We start from the raw sequence: 19,134 nt of genomic DNA, 5'->3' as shown, positions 1-19,134 counted from the left end.
GGAGGAACCCCAAAAACTACCTGTCCCTGGCACCCCTCTTTTTCAAACTCATGACCTCCTCCACCAACAACTGGGTCCTCATCAAGATAATCAAGCTGGTATGCACTCTTGTGTGTATGTGTGTGTGTGTATGGTGTCTGTGTGTGCGTGTGCGTGTGTGTATGTGAGTTTGTGTCTGTGTGTGTGTGTGATAGTGTGTGTGTAAGATTGTGTGATTGTGTGTGTGTGTGTGTGTGTGATAGTGTGTGCGTATGTGTGTCTAAGATTGTGTGTCTAATCAGCGTTTCTCTCTCAGTGTGTGTGCGTGTGTGTGTGTGTGTGTGTGCGTGTGTGCGTGTGTGTGTGTGTGTGTGTGTGTGTGTGTGTGTGTGTGTGTGTGTGTGTGTGTGTGTGATAGTGTGTGTGTAAGATTGTGTGATTGTGTGTGTGTGTGTATGTGTGATAGTGTGTGCGTATGTGTGTCTAAGATTGTGTGTCTAATCAGCGTTTCTCTCTCAGTGTGTGTGCGTGCGTGTGTGTGTGTGTGTGTGTGTGTGTGTGTGTGATAGTGTGTGTGTGTGTGTGTGTGTGTGTGTGTGTGTGTGTGTGTGATAGTGTGTGTGTATGTGTGTGTAAGATTGTGTCTAATCAGCGTTTCTCTCTCAGTGTGTGTGTGTGTGTGTGTGTAAGATTGTGTCTAATCAGCGTTTCTCTCTCAGTGTGTGTGTGTGATAGTGTGATAGTGTGTGTGTGTGTGTGTAAGATTGTGTATGTGTGTGTAAGATTGTGTCTAATCAGCGTTTCTCTCTCAGTTTGGGGCGCTGACGCCGTTGGAGCCTCGTCTGGGGAAGAAGCTGATTGAGCCGCTGACAAATCTCATCCACAGGTAACACCCCTAACCCTAACCCCTAACCCTAACCCCTGACATCACCTGCCCTGTCACCCCTGACATCACCTGCCCTGTCACCTGTAGAACCATGGGGTTTATGGCCTAAAGAATAACCATTTTCCCTCCCTCTCTCTCCGTCTTTTTCCTCTCTCTCTCTCTCTCTGTCTGTCTCTCTCCTCTCTCTTCCAGTACCTCCGCCATGTCGTTGCTATATGAATGTGTCAACACTGTCATTGCAGGTCAGTATTTTTCTTCAGTCTGTTTTTTGTATATAGCGTTGGTTTCCATTGCAAATTCTAGCAGCAGTTCAGAATACTTTACCTGGTGTCCCACCTGTGTGGGTTTTGGTAGGGCCTAGCAGGACGGGTTTTGCTGGTTGTGGTCATGGATGATTCTGTAATATCCTGTGCCCGGTTGCATTAAAGGTTTTACGCTTAATACCTTTATTTAAGGGATGATTTTCTTTTATCTGAGTGAATTACCTGAGGGTGTTGCATATAATCCCTCGAATGGATTTTCTTCATTAAATGAGATTTGCGGTTGTAGGATTCCGTCGTAACCACGGTAACGTTATGGTAGCGTAGCTCAGAGGGTAACGCTGTCTTCCGTCCTCGGCAGTGCTGATCTCCCTCTCCTCCGGAATGCCCAATCACAGCGCTAGCATCCAGGTACGACTCCGCCCCCCGACCCTGCCCCTGCCCCTGTCCTTGTCATGGCTGCCGTTGCTAGGAGACGGTGACGTCGCAGCTAACCCTTTCCCCTCTGTGCCCGCCCACAGCTCTGCGTGCAGAAGCTGCGAATCCTGATCGAGGACTCGGACCAGAACCGTGAGTGGCCTTCATCAACGCCTGCAGTCTGTCTGTCTGTCTCTGCCTGTCTGTCTGTCTGTCTGTGCTATCTGTCTGCTGTCTGTCTGTCTGTCTGCCTGTCTGTGCTGTCTGTGCTGTCTGTCTGCCTGTCTGTGCTGCCTGTCTGCCTGTCTGTCTGTCTGGTTGTGCTGTCTGTCTGCTGTCTGTCTGTGCTGTCTGTCTGTCTGCCTGTCTGTGCTGTCTGTCTGTCTGCTGTCTGTCTGTGTTGTCTGTCTGCCTGTCTGTCTGCCTGCCTGTCTGTCTGTCTGTCTGTCTGTGCTGTCTGTCTGCCTGTCTGCCTGTCTGTCTGTCTGTCTGTGCTGTCCGCGCAAGTCCATTTTGCCTCAGAAATCAAATTGAAATTCTATTAGATTTGAAAAGTCCTTTTGATGTTCTCATGCATGGGGTTTTTCCCCAATTCATTAATTTCAGTTAGTCTTATTAGCCCCCCCCCATGGGCAGAACTGCTGTATGCTGTTAGTCACTGAAACGTTTTACCCAATCAGATTTCTTTATCACTGAGACATATGGTCCAATTAAATTTCTTTATCACTGAGACATATGGCTTTATTCTGCTAATCAAAACACTGTGATTCATTCTGGTTGGTGGATAGATACGCCACCATCCTGGAGGCAAATCTTACTGCATTTAGGGCAGCAAGTGGCACACAGAACAGTGGTCAATAAGTTAGTTATTCTGTCACCCATCGAGCAGCGTGTGCGTTTTTAGGGTTGTTCTGTGGCCTACAGAGCTGCATTTGAGTGTTTACGGTTTTTCTGTGGCCTGTAGGTCCGTCTGTGGTCTGAGTATCACGTGGTTCCTGTTTAAGTCCGTCTGTAGTCGGAGGCTCAACTGTTTCCTGTGCGTTGCAGTGAAGTACCTGGGCCTCCTGGCCATGTCCAAGATCCTGAAGACGCACCCCAAGTCCGTGCAGTCCCACAAAGACCTCATCTTGCAGTGCCTGGACGACAAGGACGAGTCCATCCGTCTGAGGGCCCTGGACCTGCTCTACGGCATGGTAGTGCACTACATCTGCCTACTTAAGTGTACACTACATCCGCCCCTTAAGTGTACACTACATCCGCCCCTTAAGTGTACACTACATCCGCCCCTTAAGTGTACACTACATCCGCCCCTTAAGTGTACACTACATCCGCCCCTTAAGTGTGAACTACATCTGCCCCTTAAGTGTGCACTACATCCGCCCCTTGAGTGTACACTACATCCGCCCCTTAAGTGTGCACTACATACATTACAGCATGATAGTGGATAGCAGCACTACACTATATCCACTTCTCAAGTGTAAACAGTCTTTTAGAAACTGTAAACGTTTCTTGTGTGTCGAAGGTGTCCAAGAAGAACCTGATGGAGATTGTGAAGAAGCTGATGCTGCATGTGGACAAGGCGGAGGGGACCACGTACCGCGATGAGCTGCTCACCAAGATCATCGACATCTGCAGCCAGAGCAACTACCAGTACATCACCAACTTTGAGTGGTTAGTACCAGCAAACATCTATCAGCTACCAGTACATCACCGACTTTGAGTGGTCAGTACCAGCAAACATCTATCAGCTACCAGTACATCACCAACTTTGAGTGGTCAGTACCAGCAAACATCTATCAGCTACCAGTACATCACCAACTTTGAGTGGTCAGTACCAGCAAACATCTATCAGCTACCAGTACATCACCAACTTTGAGTGGTCAGTACCAGCAAACATCTATCAGCCACCAGTACATCACCAACTTTGAGTGGTCAGTACCAGCAAACATCTATCAGCTACCAGTACATCACCAACTTTGAGTGGTCAGTACCAGCAAACATCTATCAGCTACCAGTACATCACCAACTTTGAGTGGTCAGTACCAGCAAACATCTATCAGCCACCAGTACATCACCAACTTTGAGTGGTCAGTACCAGCAAACATCTATCAGCTACCAGTACATCACCAACTTTGAGTGGTCAGTACCAGCAAACATCTATCAGCTACCAGTACATCTCCAATTTTTAGTGGTTAGTACCAGCAAACATCTATCAGCTACCAGTACATCACCAACTTTGAGTGGTCAGTACAAGCAAACATCTCTCAGACCAGTACATCACCAACTTTGAGTGGTCAGTACAACCAAACATCTCTCAGAATAGTACATCACCAACTTTGAGTGGTCAGTACAACCAAACATCTATCAGCTACCAGTACATCACCAGCTTTGAGTGGTCAGTACAAGCAAACATCTATAAGCAAATAGCGTATTACTAACTTCAGCTGATCAGTGTAGCTTTACATTGCTAAAGTTTCTTTCCTTACAGAGTACGTAACATTAGTTACCCTTTAAGGTTGTGAGATCACAGATGCGCGATTAGAATGTCCTTAACTGAACGCTCTGATGCTGATGTAACAATCGCAGCTGGTGATTGAAAGCGGTGGAGTTCTAGAACACGGACTTACAACGTTGAAAAAACCTTCCAAGAAACCTGTTCTTCAAAGGGTTCGTTGATTGCTCCATGTTCCGCGTTCCGCGTTCCGTGTTCCGCAGGTACATCAGCATCCTGGTGGAGCTCACCCGCCTGGAGGGCACGCGGCACGGGCACCTCATCGCCTCCCAGATGCTGGACGTGGCGATCCGCGTGAAGGCCATCCGCGGCTTCGCCGTGGCGCAGATGGCCACGCTGCTGGACAACGCCCACCTGCTGACGGGCAACACGCAGCGCAACGGCATCTGCGAGGTCCTGTACGCCGCGGCGTGGATCTGCGGGGAGTTCTCAGAGTACGCGCGCGAGCCCACCACCTCCCCGCACCCCCAAACCTCTTCCCCTTCTCTTCTTTTCTCTGTTCCTCCCCTCCTCCTCTTCTCCCCTCTCCACCCCCCTGTATCGATGAAACCCACCTCTTGAGTAAATGTGCTTTTCTGGACCCACCACTAGTAATGATTGACGGCTGTGCTTTACCGTTGTGCCAAAGCAGACGTAACTCCTATGGTTTCATAAATATAAATAATTTGTGATAGCAGAAGTGGTCTTGAAGCAGCTGCACTGGGATATGCAAGTGTCCGAATCCCTTAACTCCCTGAATCCCTAAATCACTCGCTCACTTAGGTCAGTCAACTCGATCAATTCGCTCACACACCCTACTGACCCTGTCCCCTGTCTCCTGTGCTCCCCCCCCCCCCTCAGGCACCTGGAGGACCCCATGCAGACCCTGGAGGCCATGCTGCGCCCCCGTGTGGCCATCCTGCCCGGGCACATCCAGGCCGTGTACGTGCAGAACGCCGCCAAGCTGTTCGCAGCGGTGCTGTGCGGCCAGCAGGGGGAGCCGGCGGACGCCGAGGCGGCCCAGGAGAGCAGCCAGCTGCTCATCGACAGGCTGCCCCTCTTCGTCCAGAGCGCCGACCTGGAGGTGCAGGAGAGGGTGAGCATGCACTCCTTTTTAAAAAAAAAAAATTTTTTTCCCCCCTCTCCGTCTTACTGTCTCAGTCGTTCCCAGCCCGTCTGTCCCTTCCCTCTCTCAGATCAAATTGGTCCAGCCGAAAATGCTTTGCACTGTAGACGTTACGTGTGAAACATAGCGAGCGAGGCTGAGGAAAAAATGAGGAAAGGAGGAGAAAATACATTATTACTATAAAGGTATTATACCGTTGATAACATTAATCATTTTCTTAACAAATGATTTTTCTGTCCTCTCTCCTTTCGTCTCCCCCTCTCCCTCACTCTCTCTCTGCTTCTCTCTCTTTTTGCTCCCACCTTTCTCTTTCTCTCCCTCTCTAACTCTCTCTCGCTCCCCTTTCTCTCTCCCCCCCTCCGCCCCCCCAGGCCTCCTGCATCCTGCAGCTGGTGAAGTACGTGCAGAAGCTGCAGCAGAAGGGGGTGGAGGTGGAGGAGGAGCTCACCGCTCTGTTCGCCGGGGAGCTCAACCCCGTCGCCCCCAAGGCCCAGAAAAAAGTGCCCGTTCCAGAGGGGTCAGTACTCAACACCGCCCACCAGTACTGAACACAGTACCTCTCACACAGCCTGTACTGAACACAGTACCTCTCACACAGCCTGTACTGAACACAGTACCTCTCACCCAGCCTGTACTGAACACAGTACCTCTCACACAGCTGGTACTGAACACAGTACCTCTCACACAGCTGGTACTGAACACAGTACCTCTCACCCAGCCTGTACTGAACACAGTACCTCTCACACAGCCGGTACTGAACACAGTACCTCTCACACAGCCGGTACTGAACACAGTACCACTCACACAGCCGGTACTGAACACAGCACCACTCACACAGCCTGTACTGAACACAGTACCACTCACCCACTCTTCATTGAACACAGTAACACGCTGTGTTGTGTTGTACTGAACACAGTAACACTCTGTACTGTACACAGAAACACGCTGTGCTGAACACAGTAACATGCTGTGCTGTACTGAACACAGTAACACGCTGTACTGAACACAGTAACATGCTGTGCTGAACACAGTAACACGCTGTACTGAACACAGTAACATGCTGTGCTGTGCTGAACACAGTAACACGCTGTACTGAACACAGTAACATGCTGTGCTGTGCTGAACACAGTAACACGCTGTACTGAACACAGTAACATGCTGTGCTGTGCTGAACACAGTAACACACTGTACTGAACACAGTAAGATGCTGTGCTGTGCTGAACACAGTAACACGCTGTACTGAACACGGTAACATGCTGTGCTGAACACAGTAACACGCTGTACTGAACACAGTAACATGCTGTGCTGTGCTGAACACAGTAACACGCTGTACTGAACACAGTAACATGCTGTGCTGTGCTGAACACAGTAACACGCTGTACTGAACACAGTAACATGCTGTGCTGAACAGAGTAACATGCTGTACTGAACACAGTAACATGCTGTGCTGTGCTGAACACAGTAACACGCTGTACTGAACACAGTAACATGCTGTGCTGTGCTGAACACAGTAACACGCTGTACTGAACACAGTAACATGCTGTGCTGTGCTGAACACAGTAACATGCTGTACTGAACACAGTAACACGCTGTACTGAACACAGTAACACGCTGTACTGAACACAGTAACACGCTGTGCTGAACACAGTAACACGCTGTGCTGAACACAGTAACATGCTGTACTGAACACAGTAACACGCTGTACTGAACACAGTAACACGCTGTGTTGTGTGTTAAGGCTGGACCTGGACGCCTGGATTAACGAGCCGCCGTCGGAGAGTGAGTCGGAGGATGAGAAGCCGCGCGCCGTGTTCACCGAGGAAGAGCCGCGACACACCCGAACCCGACACACTGAGGTGGACGAGAAGGAGCTGGCCAGGGTACGACACACACACTCACACACACACACACACACACAAGCACACAAGCACACTCACACACACACACACACACACACACGCACACACACACACTCACACACACACACACACACACACACGCACACGCACACGCACACATGCACGCACGCACGCACGCACGCCCACCCTCTCACACGCACAGTCACGCTCACACACATACACAAGCACACACACAAACACACACACCTGCACACGCATGCACGCACGCAATCCCTATACAATATAATAAACAGCAACTGCTCTACACTGCCATCCTTCCTCGTCCACACGTTTGTCTTTCTCACTCCGTCCATCTCTCCCTCTCCCCCTCTCCCCCTTTCCTCCCTTCAGCGGAGAGAGGTCAGGAAGCAGGAACAGGCCAGCAATCCCTTCTACATCAAGGCCTCGCCGACCTCCCAGAAGGCAAGTCTGCGTGCTGCACGCTGACCTGCTGTCTGTCTGTCTGTCTGTCTGTCTGTCTGTGTCTACTTGCACTCACTCTGCTTTAGTATATAAACACTGAGTTAAACTCTGCTAATTATTAACCCGACTGTCTGCCTAAACATGGTTTATTATAAACCTGTCTCTCTCTGCGTCTGTCTGTCTGTCTGTCTGTCTGTCTGTCTGTCTGTCTGTGCATCTGTCTGTCTGTCTGTCTGCAGGGCTACCAGGATGCTCCAGGGGTTGACCACATTCCTGTGGTACAGATTGACCTCAGTGTGCCTCTCAAAGTCCCAGGTAAGGGTGTGTGTAGTGTGTGTGTTTGTGTGTGTGTGCATGTGTTGCGTTTTTCAGGTTGTGCTGTTGCTCTAACGTTATATTGGGTCAGATCTCACAGATTCTTATTTCCCTACCTTTCCTCCTCCCTCTCTCCTCCCCTCCCCTCCTCCACCCTCCCTCCTGCTCTTCCCCCTCTCCCAGGGATGTCCACGTCAGACCAGTACGTGAAGATGGAGGAGGAGCGCTGGCAGAAGGACAAGGCGGAGAAGAAGAAGAAGGAGAAAAAGAAGAAGAGGGAGAAGAGGGGCCGGGGGCGACGGGCGGATTCGGGCCCGGAGAGCGAAGAGGACATCACCCCCGCCCACATGGTGGACATCGTCACCGAGGAGATGCCCGAGGTAGCCACCGGGGGGCGCCAGAGAGACTGGCCGCGGGCGAACGGTAGCGAGGCATTCCGCAGGCTGGGAGCCCAAGCTTACAGCTGCTGCTACGGTCGTCACGCTCTGTGTTACATTACATTACATTACATTACATTACATTACAGGCATTTAGCAGACGCTCTTATCCAGAGCCACTTACACGACTTTTACATAGCATTTTACATTGTATCCATTTATACAGCTGGATATATACTGAAGCAATTTCGGTTAAGTACCTTGCTCAAGGGTACAACGGCAGTGTCCTACCCGGGAATCGAACCTGCGACCTTTCGGTTACAAGCCCAGTTCCTTACCCACTGTGCTACACTCCGTCCGTCACGCTGTGTAGTTTCATTTCAGCTCGACCGGCTTTCGTTGTCACGTCGGTCAGCACGTCATTTCTCTTTCCAGGCCGGAGTCTAGCTGAGGAACGCCTGGTGATTACACAGTCAGCAAATGGGCAGAATGGTGGAGTAATTATGGGAAAATGTCACGGAGTGGGCGGGGCTGCTGTTGCCAGGAGAGGGGGAGTCATTGTGACATCACTCAGGCAGTTGGGGGTGGTGGGAGGGGGAGGGAGGCTTTGACGGAACTGTCATGAGTTGTTACTAGCGAGTGCATAGCCTCTCTCTCTTTCTCTCTTTCTCTCTCTCTTTCTCTCTTTCTCTTTCTCTCTCTCTCCCCTCTCTCCCTCCATCTCTCTCAGAATGCCTTACCCAGCGACGATGACGACAAGGACCCCAACGACCCCTACAGGGCTCTGGACATCGACCTGGACAGGTGAGTTCCGCCCCTGGCGCTTCTCCGCGCATGCTACACTTTCCCGCTAGCTTTGTTCGGTTCGAGCGGCGTTCGGTTCGAGCGGCGTTCGGTTCGAGCGGCGTTCAGATTGAGCGGCGTTCAGTGAGCGGAAGCCGTGTCCTGAGCTGTGTGAGTCTGTGGATGACGTGGTCATGTGACCGGTGTTGAACGAGCCCTGCCGTTCTCTCTCTCTCATGCGCACACACCCCCCCTCTGCCCCCGGCAGCCTGGTCTCGGGAGGGAAGCGCAGGTGAGTACTGAGGGGGGGGGGGGGGGGGGGGGGGGGGGGGGGGGGGGGGGGGCTACGCTGCCCCCCAAGGCAGCCTGCATCTCTGTCTCTCCCTCTCCCTCTTCCTCTCCTCCTCCAGTCTGTCTCTCTCTCTCCCTCTTATCCTACTGTCTCTCCCTCTCCTCCTTCCATCTCTCCCTCTCCTGTTTCTCCCTCTCCTTCCCCGTGCCTCTCTTTCTCACTCTCCTGCTTTGTCTCTCGCTTTTCTTCATTCTCTCACTCTCTGTCTCTTGATCTCTCACATTCTCCCTCCCTCCCTCCCTCTCTCTGTCTCTCCCTTGCTCAAACTCTTCACCCCTTGCTCTCTCTCTTGATTTCTTACATTTCTTGTTTTATATGATTTTTTTTGGGGGGGGGGGGGTGGGGTGGGGGGGGCATGGGGTCAGTAACCAGACATTCAAAAGAAACAACACCAAAGAAATCGCCCCAACACCACCACCCCCCTGTCACTATATCCTCCGGAACTCTCAGCCCACCCCAGCCCACGCCACCCCAGCCCAGCCCAGCCCAGCCCAGCCCAGCCCAGCCCCACTCCTGCTGCACCTGACCTTCAGTTCCAGAGCTTCGCTGAAGTTCAGCGTTCTGGAACTCTCACGGGTTCCTCCGGTGTGCTCGGAGGACACGGTTTGCGGTGGCAAAATGGTTTTTTTGGTGGTTCGCTGAGTAGTGAGCGCGTGCGGCATGCCCGCGGCGGCTGGCGGCGGCTGGCGGGGTGACCGCCAACACTAGCGCTGGGTTAGAACACGGCGCCATGGCAACCAGGGGTTCACCCAGTACGGTACAGTACAGTGTGTAGCATGTTGAGCTAAACTGGAACGTTAGCTGGTCCTGTAAGACTGTTAAAAAAAAAAAACACCTTTGCAAACCTGGCAACGTCCAAAAATTTTCCGTTGTTTGTTTAAAAATGTTAATTGCATTTTCCCTGACAATTTCAAATTCAATTTGGACTCCCTTATTGGAAATACCGTTGGAAATGTTAACCGAGAGAGCGAAACGAGCTAAACTTAATTTGTGAAGTGCAGCTCAACGTGGCCTTTAAATAACACAAGCAGACCCATTTCACTAATCAAACCCCACTGCGGAAATGGTGGTGTCGTATTTTTAGACGCAGATTTGGTTAAAATTCGTTGGCTGAAGGTGGAGGAGAGGGTGGTGCTGTTGTGGCTGTCTGCTCTTTTGAATGTCCCGAGCCTTTTAGAGTAGAATGCCTTGATTAACCCCTTCCCCCACCCACCCGTCTCCAGTGGTTCTGTCCCAGCAGAACCACTCTGAGCGTTTTCACTTCCCCGAAAAAAAGTGGGCGGTGCTTTAGTCTGGACCGTTATGCATGATCGCCCTACTTCTTCCCCACGCACGGGCCCTGCCATACAGTTGGGATGAGTATGAGTTACGGATCAATAGATTACTCATCGGATACGTGCCTACTCGATCTTTATTATTGTCTCATGAACGCTATGCATGTACGATTATGCGTTGGCTCCATTTAGTAATTTAACGTATCTCTCACGTTACCTAATATTAAGATTCAGTTTGGTTTTAGTCAAAATGGTCTCACCGCATGTTTGTTATCACAGCAGATAGCTAACTAGCTAACTATTTAATTATATTCAAAATAGGCTCAACTATTAACATAGTCGAGGTATAACGTAGACTAGCTACTCGGAGTCATTCTTCAACATCGAACTGATACTATTGCGGGTGTGATATTGTGACTGTTAGCTTGCTAGCTGTGACAAATTACCACTTCATTTATCAAGTCACACTGATGCGCATTGATTTAGAACGGTGATTGAACTTTTGCAGGTGCTACTTGTGTTAATTGACACAGTACGCTAAGCTAAGCCAGACTTACTGTGATGGAAAAACTTTATTAATGTGCGTTATGTGTGCATGCATTTTCTATATAATCAGCGGTACTGCCCGGCCAAGATGCGTTCTAAAAATAAATTCTTCCCCGTGCGAGTCCATTTTGAATGGAGCGCATTACATGTGATCACTCGATTTGTGAATCAGTTAACAAGCACCATCCCTAATGTACAGGGTCTTTGTTTGAGTCTTTAGTCTTGAGCTCCTGTGTGTGGGACCGTTCCAGTTTGGCATGCGTTTTAACCCTTTGAAGGGCAGGTGTTCTGGAATGTTTTTATCTGTAAGTCATTCTAAGTCAGTGTTCTAGGACTCCAGTAGCGATTGTTACATCACCATTAGAATGTTCGATTAAGAACATTCTAATCACGCGTTTGCAAGCTCGCACCTCGACGGGTGTTAGAGACACAGGTCACGTGACCCACGGCCCCTCTCTGTACCCCCCCCCCCCCCCCCCGTCCAGGCCCCTGGCGGACAGCGAGAAGCTGCCGGTCAGGACCCACCGGCCCGCCAGCTCCCCGAAGAGCCCCGGGGACGAGGGTGAGGCGGAGCGCGTCCCGCTGGAGGAGCCCAAGAAGAAGGGCAAGAAAGACAAGCGGGAGAAAGAGAAGAAGGAGAGGAAGGTAAGAGGAGGTGTGAGGAGGGAGTGTGTCGCCCATCGTCTCTTTCACAGCCAGGGTCCACGATCCTTTTTATTTCATTTCAAGTACATTTTATTTCAACAACCAATAATGAGAAATACAAATCATCCCCCCCCCCCCGACCCCCCACTCCTCTTCCAGCTCCAGGGTTATCGCTCACAATCTGAGGGTTCAGTTCAACTGGAATTGTTATTTTAAAATACACATATTTTGGTGATGCTTTTATTTTTGTGTTATGGCTTTGCGTAAATTATTGCAGCCAGTTTGTTTGTCGTGGGATGAGTTTGTAAGTATGGACTGCATTTTCGGATGTGAAACGGAGGAAGTGCGCGCTCCAGTGCGTTAAAGCTTCCTCTTTGTTTGCGGTGGGGTTTCAGGTAGTTCCTTTTTAACTTGTTACTAGGCATGTCTCTCTGTTGTTAACGGGGGAGGTTACGTCAGTGAGGCTGACCGAGAAATATGATGTACCCTTCAGAATTTCGGGAAAATGGGGTAAAATAAATTTTTTTTATAAAAAAGAGGGATGTGCCCGTCTGTGTCGTAGAAGAGCAAAGAGGACAAGAAGAAGAAGAAACATAAACAGGACAGAGGGGAGGAGGCAGAAGAGGCCCCACCGGCAGAGGAGCCTGTCCAATCAGAGGAGCTCATCGAGGTGGAAGCCCCGCCCTCTGCCACCCCAGCGGAGGTATGACATCATAGCTGACCATAACTGAGTCCTCATTGGTCTTTTTATTAAATTCTCCTGATTTTTTTGGCTCATAGTATAGCTGTAGCTGAAGCTAATTTACAATGTAGCAGCATTTATAACGGTCGTGGATGACAGCAAAGCCCTGGGCATTGCTGCCTGTCTTTTAAGGTTATCAGATGACCGTGTTGGATCTTAAGTTTAATTTACGTTCGAAGTTAAAACCTAGCTGAAAGGGAAGATAACAGTTAGTAACATAAGCATCGAAAGAGAGAAGATGGAAAGAAGAGGAAGATGGATTGACGAAGATGAAGTGAGAAAGGCGGGAGAAGGAAGTGAAAAAAGAGAAGCAGCTAGATCATCTCTTTGCTCATGACGCTCATCCCTCTCTCCCTGTCTGCTGCTTTTAGGGCTCAGATTTGGATTTCTGGCTCTCCAATGCATCCGCCCCCCCTAAGACCCAGGTCCAGTGCCCCGCCCCTCTCACCTTACCGCCATCTCTCTGTCCGCCCCCCCTAAGACCCAGGTCCTCCTCCTTCCTCTTACCTTTCTGCCGTCCCTCCATCCACTCCTCCCCCTGCGCCCTCTCACCTTACGCCCATCTCTCCATCCGCCCCCCCCCCCCCCCCCAAGACCCAGGTCCTCCTCCTTCCTCTTACCTTTCTGCCGTCCCTCCATCCACTCCTCCCCCTGCGCCCTCTCACCTTACGCCCATCTCTCCATCTGCCCCTCCCCCCCCCCCAAGACCCAGGTCCTCCTCCTTCCTCTTACCTTTCTGCCGTCCCTCCATCCACTCCTCCCCCTGCGCCCTCTCACCTTACGCCCATCTCTCCATCCGCCCCCCCCCAAGACCCAGGTCCTCCTCCTTTCTCTTACCTTTCTGCCATCCCTCCATCCACTCCTCCCCCTGCCTCCTTCCTTTCCGCCGCACTCTCTTTCTGAGCGGTTTGTCTGACTCGTTGGCTTGCGGTGTGGATCTGGGTGTCCTTTCTTTGTCCTCTGTCTCCAGCTTTGTTTCCACGCGCTGCTCGATGGTTTAACTGTGTCCAATGTCACGTTTGTTGTTATTAACTGTCTCAAATGTTGTTATTATCTTTATTAATATTAATAATGATAATAATAATAATAATTCTGTTCTGTGTAGAGTGATCTGACAGTGCAGAACAATAGCTGCACTTCTGTCTCTCTCCCTCCTCTCTTTCTCTTTCTTTCTTTTTTCACTTTGTTCTAATATTTTTAAGCACCGTCTGTGCACTGTCCTTCACATATCTTTTTTGTTAATTTATTGAGTTTTTAAAAAAAATTACTTTTTAAATTAAAATCTTTAATTTTAATTACTTTTTTGCCATGTAAATGTAGCTTTTTAAACAGGTGGTGTGTCAGACACCACCTGCGCAGGCTGTGAAATCAGAAATGACTGTTTTTTTTTTGGTTTTTTTTAAAGTAAAAAAAAAAAATTAAAAAAAACTTTTCATGACTTTTTAAAGGTAGAATGAGGTGAGGATGTGATGTTTTGTGAAGCGGAATCGGCTTGGTGAAGCTGTGTGTGTGTATGCGATTCTCACATTGGCCGTTAACAGTGATGTGTTTCTGATAGGAGGCGGAGTCAGCAGCAGCAGCAGCTCCCCCAGACTCCGCCCCCGAGGCTGCCCCAGTGTCCGAGCCCGAAGAGTCCAAAGACACAGAGCCGGAGGAGACCGTGAGTCACTGGAACGCACTGTAAAACGCACTGGAACGCACTGTAGAACGCACTGAAACGCACTGTAAAACACACTGAAACGCACTGTAAAACGCACTGTAAAACGCACTGTAAAACGCACTGGAACGCACTGTAAAACGCACTGTAACGCACTGTAAAATGCACTGGTATGCACTGTAAAAACGCACTGGAACGCACTGTAAAACGCACTGTAACGCACTGTAAAATGCACTGGTATGCACTGTAAAAACGCACTGGGACACACTGTCTTTCCCTTGTTTTTCGCTGCTACAGAAGTCCTCCAAGCACAGGAAGAAGAAACAGAAGAAGGAGAAAGAGGAGAAGGATAAGAAAAAGAAGAAGAAGCACCATCATCATCATCACCACCATCACCATGGTGACGGGGGCGGAGATGGGTCTGTGCAGAACGGCACGGTGGAGGAGGAGGAGCCACTGCCGGTTAGTTCTCATGCAAGTGTGTGTGTGTGCGCGTGTGTGTGTGTGTATGTGTGTGTGTTTGTTTTTAACTTTAATATGTTTTTGACTTGATTAAAATAAAGATTTGTCTTATAGTAATGAGCGCAACTGAAACTTTAGTGACTGGTGAGACAAGAGGGAAAGAATACTCATTTATTTAATTGAAGCCCCATTTCACTGACAAAGACCGTGTGCAAAATCTTTTATCTGAACATTATTTTTCAATATGCTGGGTGCTGATCGTTTGAGTGTGCTTGCTCAAATATTTTGATTGGCACGCCTGCTTTATTGCCAGTAGATTGAACTCCATTTTGTTTCTGTCACAGTCATCCTGTACGTGCAAACATTGTGCTGGTCTGTGATTGGCTGACATGCTCATTCTGTGACATGCCCACCCTGACCCATGGTATTCTTGTTTCAGCCCATGTCCAACTACAGCCTGCTGGCAGAAAACTCTTACATCAAGATGGTGAGTGTGAGAGTGAGGGGTGGGGCTTGGGGACGAAGCAGGCTGGGCGTGGGATTGGATGCTTGGGTCGTTCCCTCCGTCCAATTAAAGGCCACCTATTAGGGAGCGGAAACCGTGGAAACCTGTTCAGTTGGAATTGTGGGTGCTTGCTTTTTCGATATCCCCTCACCTGTTAACGTTGTAACCCCCCCCCCCCCCCCAACCCCACGTGTTTCCCGCCATTAAGATGAAGGAGGATGCTGATGAGGTAAGTGTGGAGGAAGGGGGAGGGGCCTGTGTGTCTTAGCATGGCGTTTTTTACAAAAAACGATTCGGTCCGTTCGTTCTCCTCATTTTGCCTTCTGTCCGGAGTGCTGATACCGCCTTTCTGTGCGTGACTACGTGTGAATCGCCTGATGTGTCGTGTGGGTCGCCTTTCCTTTCACACACCTGGCCCTCCTTGTCTTTGATTGGACCGGGCATGTCACATGTGCCGTCTGGACCAATCAAAAGGGAGCCCCGGGTTTTTGGGCTCATCTGTCCGCTGGGAGGTTTTGGCGTGAATTGAAGCGGGATTGGTGCTTTTTCTGTCGTGCCCTGCGTGTGATTGGTTGGGGTTAGTCCTTGTTTTTCCTGATTGGCTGCGCGTAGCTGACAACCCGCCTCCCCCCCCCGTGCCTCAGATGTGTGACATCCAGGGAAACCTGCAGGACGGAAGCCAGGTGGTGGTGTCGGTCATCTTCGAGAACAAGTGTGACAGCTTCCTCAAGTCCATGGAGTTCAACGTGCTGGACTCCCTCAACGCCAAGCTGCAGCGGCCGGAGGGGGCGGGGCCGCACGACGGCCTGACCGTGCCCTTCCAGCTGCCCCCAGGTGAGGGAGAAAACCCCCTTAACCCACGATTGCGGCCTTGAACTGTTGGGTTGCCGCGGTTACCACCGGCGGCCTGGTTAACGGGGCTGCCCTCCCGCTCCCGCAGGGGTCTCGAACGAGGCGCGCTTCGTCTTCTCCGTGGAGAGCATCGTCACGCCCCAGAAGCTGAAGGGAACCCTCGCCTTCATCGTCAAGGTAACACCCCCCCCACCCCGCCCGTAAGTAGAGGCCCCTTTGAAAGAAAATCTTCCGGAAACCGTTAAGGACTTGTGTTGTCATCGGCGTGGCTCTGTGTGCTGAGGGAGGACGCATACCGTACATACATACAGGTTGAGAATGATGCAATGAGCTGTCTAGGTGGGCGGAGCTTTCGACCCGTTTCGCTATTGGGCGATGGTTGGTTAGTTCTGTGATGTCACAAAGAGTCTCTCTCCTCCGCAGTCTGAGGAGAGCTCCACCCACGAGAAGCTGGACTTCAAGCTGCACTTCACCTGCTCCTCCTACCTGATCACCACGCCCTGCTACAGGTGAGCGCATGCACACCTGCTCCACACCCCGGGCATGGACACACACACACATTACATTACATTACATTACATTATAGGCATTTAGCAGACACACACACACACACACACACTCACACTCGCGCACTGTCCAACACACTTGGTTTAACGCTGGCACCGGGAGTTAAACCGTACTCCGTGTTTTTTAAGTTGTGTTCGCGGTCGTGTTTGTGTTCTGTATCCACGCGTTTGTGTTTGGCGGGAGAGTAACGCCATGTAACCGCTGGTTTCTGTCCCTCAGCGACGCGTTCGCCAAGCTGCTGGAGTCGGGGGACCTGAAGGGGAGCTCTGTGAGGCTGGAGGGGGTCAGCATGCCCTTCCACCACCTGCTCGCCCGAATCTGCTTCCACCACCACTTCTCCGGTACGGGACACGGGACAGGGGGTGGGGGTGTGCTGGGGAGGGGAAGGGGCGCTACTTTTTTATTCTTTTTTTTATTTTTGTGTGTCTTGTTATCAAATGGAGAGATAATTAAGTTTCTGTTGTTAATTACCTCTCCCGTCTGTTGCCTTCTCTCCTGCCCTCTGTTTTCTTTCTCTCCCTGTACCTCTTTTCATCTCACTTTCTCTCCCTTGTTTTTCTCATCTTCTCATTCCCTATCTTTCTCTTTTCCTCCTTCCATGACCCTTTCTCTCTCACTTTCCCTTCTCCCTCTCACCCTCTCACCCTCTCTCCCCCCTCTCTCTCTCTCTCTCTCTCCCTCTCCCCCCCTCTCTCTCTCTCTCATAGTTGTGGAGAGGATTGACTCCTGTGCATCCATGTACAGCAGATCCATCCAGGGTCACCACGTCTGCCTGCTGGTCAAAAGCGTGAGTTCTCCCACCCCCCCCCCCACCCCCCCACATCTCTGCAGTCGCAGCCCCCAGCTGGGGTGTGGGTTCCAGTCTCCCCCCCCCCCCCCCCCCAATTGCGGGAAACCGTCAGTATGTCCGTTTATATGGACGTTTTTAACAGCCAGATTGCATTTTTGGCTGGACCACAAGAGCAGGGCCAGCCCTACAAACGCAAATGTCTGTGGCTGACTGAGTGAGTGATGAAGTCACTCCATTGGTCGGCCGGATCACGTGTGTTAGGTCCAGCCATACACTAGGTTTTAACCTGGTCTTGTTCAAAAACATTTTCAAAGGCATCTGAGGTTTTTTTTACAACAAACGCCACTCAGGAGGATTTAGCTGGAATTTACTGTCAGTATTTCAGCAGACTTTGCCCACGGTGCAGAGGCAGCCTTTGTCTACTGCAGACTTTTGCCCATGGTGCAGTCTTTGTTTACTGACTGTTTCTGTCTGTTTGCTTTGTGTATGCCTGCAAGCGTGTGGCTTTTATCAGGTAATTGCGTGTGGTAGTTTTTGTAGTTTTTTCGTATGCGTTGGTGACTTTGTTGTTTCCTCCTCTCTCTCTCTCTCTCTCTCTCTCTCTCGCAGACTGAGCAGACCGTGTCGATTGATGCAAAATGTGACGAGTCTGCTCTTTTGGGGAATGTCCTGGACGAGATAAAGCAGACCTTCTCTCAGTGTTGAGTGTGTCCTCGGGAAGATCAGAAACGCACATGCACACACACACACACACACACACACACAGAGGCTGGTACACTCCCTTCCTCCCTATTCCTCTTTTTTTTTTTTTAAACGTGCGTTTGCCATTTACTCTACCGCATTTCGATCTTAAATCTGCTGTTTCTCGTCGGGTCTCTTGTCTCTCCTACCTCATGCGCTGTTTCTTCAAACCCTTCGCTTCTAAGAACTGGAATCATGTTGCTGTTTTTGGTGTTTGGTGTTTTGATTGGGTTGGTTGTTTTTTTGTTTTTTTTGTATTATTGTTTAATCTGTTTTTTCCCTTTTTTTTCTTCTTAATTTCTTGAGCCCGTCTGTGCCTTTCTCCCCCCTTGTGTGCTCAGACAACCCCCCCCCCGCCCCCCCCCCCCCACACCACACTCCCGCAAGCAACCCAAACATCTCCACTGAATGTGTAGTGGAGTTTCTAATATTCCTGGTGGATTGCAGATATCCATGTTTTTTTGGTTCTCTCCCTTTTCTTTCCTCTTTACCCCCATCCCAAAACTCTTCTCCATTCCAGAACTCACTCAGTCACTGTAGCAAACCAGCGGGGACCCAAGTTAGCGCTTTGACGCTAGCGCGTCTTCCGCTCCCGACAGTTATCCGGTGACCCCTGACTTGAGGTTGAGTGGGTGACTGTAAATAGCTCTTGTTAAGGTAGAGTCCTCCGTCGTAGACACGGGTGGGCGGTTGTGGAATGCGGTCGTCTGGGGGACCGTGGAGGGGGCCATTGTGAGGTCATAGTAGTCTCTGACCCGGCAGATCGCTGAGGGCCTCATCAGGAGTGTGTACAGTGCGCAGTGAAGACACACAGCGTTTCCTGTACAGTATTATGCAGCGTTAAGTGTAGCCTGGACCTGCCCTGGTCTTCATTTTTGATGAAGGTGATGATGATGATGATGAGTGCTCGGTAAGACGGTTAAACCCTTTCACTGTAATCATTTGAAGCCGTCCTCTTCAACACAACAGCTTTACCAGAAGGAGATAAAAAATTAAGCTGCGCATTTAATTTCGGAAAGTTCTGGATTGGAATGTGTACATATCAG

General features: G+C 50.3%; 2 protein-coding genes across 12 annotated transcripts in view; one reads left to right on the top strand and one right to left on the bottom strand.

Annotated features, from left to right (window-relative positions):
- The window catches only part of ap3d1 (adaptor related protein complex 3 subunit delta 1), a 25,098-nt gene extending 6,943 nt beyond the window's left edge, over nucleotides 1-18,155 (top strand). Inside the window, exons 7-35 of one of the 5 annotated variants that reach the window (XM_035421636.1) lie at nucleotides 1-98; nucleotides 792-865; nucleotides 1,058-1,107; nucleotides 1,487-1,536; nucleotides 1,647-1,695; nucleotides 2,590-2,735; nucleotides 3,065-3,213; nucleotides 4,258-4,488; nucleotides 4,895-5,129; nucleotides 5,531-5,676; nucleotides 6,898-7,039; nucleotides 7,409-7,480; nucleotides 7,720-7,795; nucleotides 7,979-8,175; nucleotides 8,903-8,976; nucleotides 9,224-9,247; nucleotides 11,613-11,772; nucleotides 12,335-12,475; nucleotides 12,886-12,939; nucleotides 14,073-14,174; nucleotides 14,469-14,633; nucleotides 15,073-15,120; nucleotides 15,347-15,367; nucleotides 15,783-15,972; nucleotides 16,079-16,167; nucleotides 16,414-16,499; nucleotides 16,777-16,898; nucleotides 17,265-17,344; nucleotides 17,957-18,155. The exon at nucleotides 1-98 is cut by the window's left edge and continues 42 nt beyond it. In XM_035421636.1, coding sequence (XP_035277527.1) covers nucleotides 1-98; nucleotides 792-865; nucleotides 1,058-1,107; nucleotides 1,487-1,536; nucleotides 1,647-1,695; nucleotides 2,590-2,735; nucleotides 3,065-3,213; nucleotides 4,258-4,488; nucleotides 4,895-5,129; nucleotides 5,531-5,676; nucleotides 6,898-7,039; nucleotides 7,409-7,480; nucleotides 7,720-7,795; nucleotides 7,979-8,175; nucleotides 8,903-8,976; nucleotides 9,224-9,247; nucleotides 11,613-11,772; nucleotides 12,335-12,475; nucleotides 12,886-12,939; nucleotides 14,073-14,174; nucleotides 14,469-14,633; nucleotides 15,073-15,120; nucleotides 15,347-15,367; nucleotides 15,783-15,972; nucleotides 16,079-16,167; nucleotides 16,414-16,499; nucleotides 16,777-16,898; nucleotides 17,265-17,344; nucleotides 17,957-18,052 — 3,167 coding nt within the window. In that variant the 3' untranslated portion in view covers nucleotides 18,053-18,155. The remainder of the gene's footprint in view (nucleotides 99-791; nucleotides 866-1,057; nucleotides 1,108-1,486; nucleotides 1,537-1,646; nucleotides 1,696-2,589; nucleotides 2,736-3,064; nucleotides 3,214-4,257; nucleotides 4,489-4,894; nucleotides 5,130-5,530; nucleotides 5,677-6,897; nucleotides 7,040-7,408; nucleotides 7,481-7,719; nucleotides 7,796-7,978; nucleotides 8,176-8,902; nucleotides 8,977-9,223; nucleotides 9,248-11,612; nucleotides 11,773-12,334; nucleotides 12,476-12,885; nucleotides 12,940-14,072; nucleotides 14,175-14,468; nucleotides 14,634-15,072; nucleotides 15,121-15,346; nucleotides 15,368-15,782; nucleotides 15,973-16,078; nucleotides 16,168-16,413; nucleotides 16,500-16,776; nucleotides 16,899-17,264; nucleotides 17,345-17,956) is intronic. The other 4 variants (XM_035421641.1, XM_035421637.1, XM_035421638.1 and 1 more) reach the window with 4 other exon arrangements.
- Nucleotides 1-19,134, bottom strand: part of LOC118229578 (transducin-like enhancer protein 1) — a 539,102-nt gene that overhangs the window by 288,446 nt on the left and 231,522 nt on the right. The window lies entirely within an intron of this gene.

The sequence above is a fragment of the Anguilla anguilla genome, chromosome 6 (assembly GCF_013347855.1).
Source record: "Anguilla anguilla isolate fAngAng1 chromosome 6, fAngAng1.pri, whole genome shotgun sequence".
Taxonomy (NCBI): domain Eukaryota; kingdom Metazoa; phylum Chordata; class Actinopteri; order Anguilliformes; family Anguillidae; genus Anguilla; species Anguilla anguilla.
Note: the sequence above shows the minus strand (reverse complement) of the source record. Positions and strands in the feature narration are given on the sequence as shown.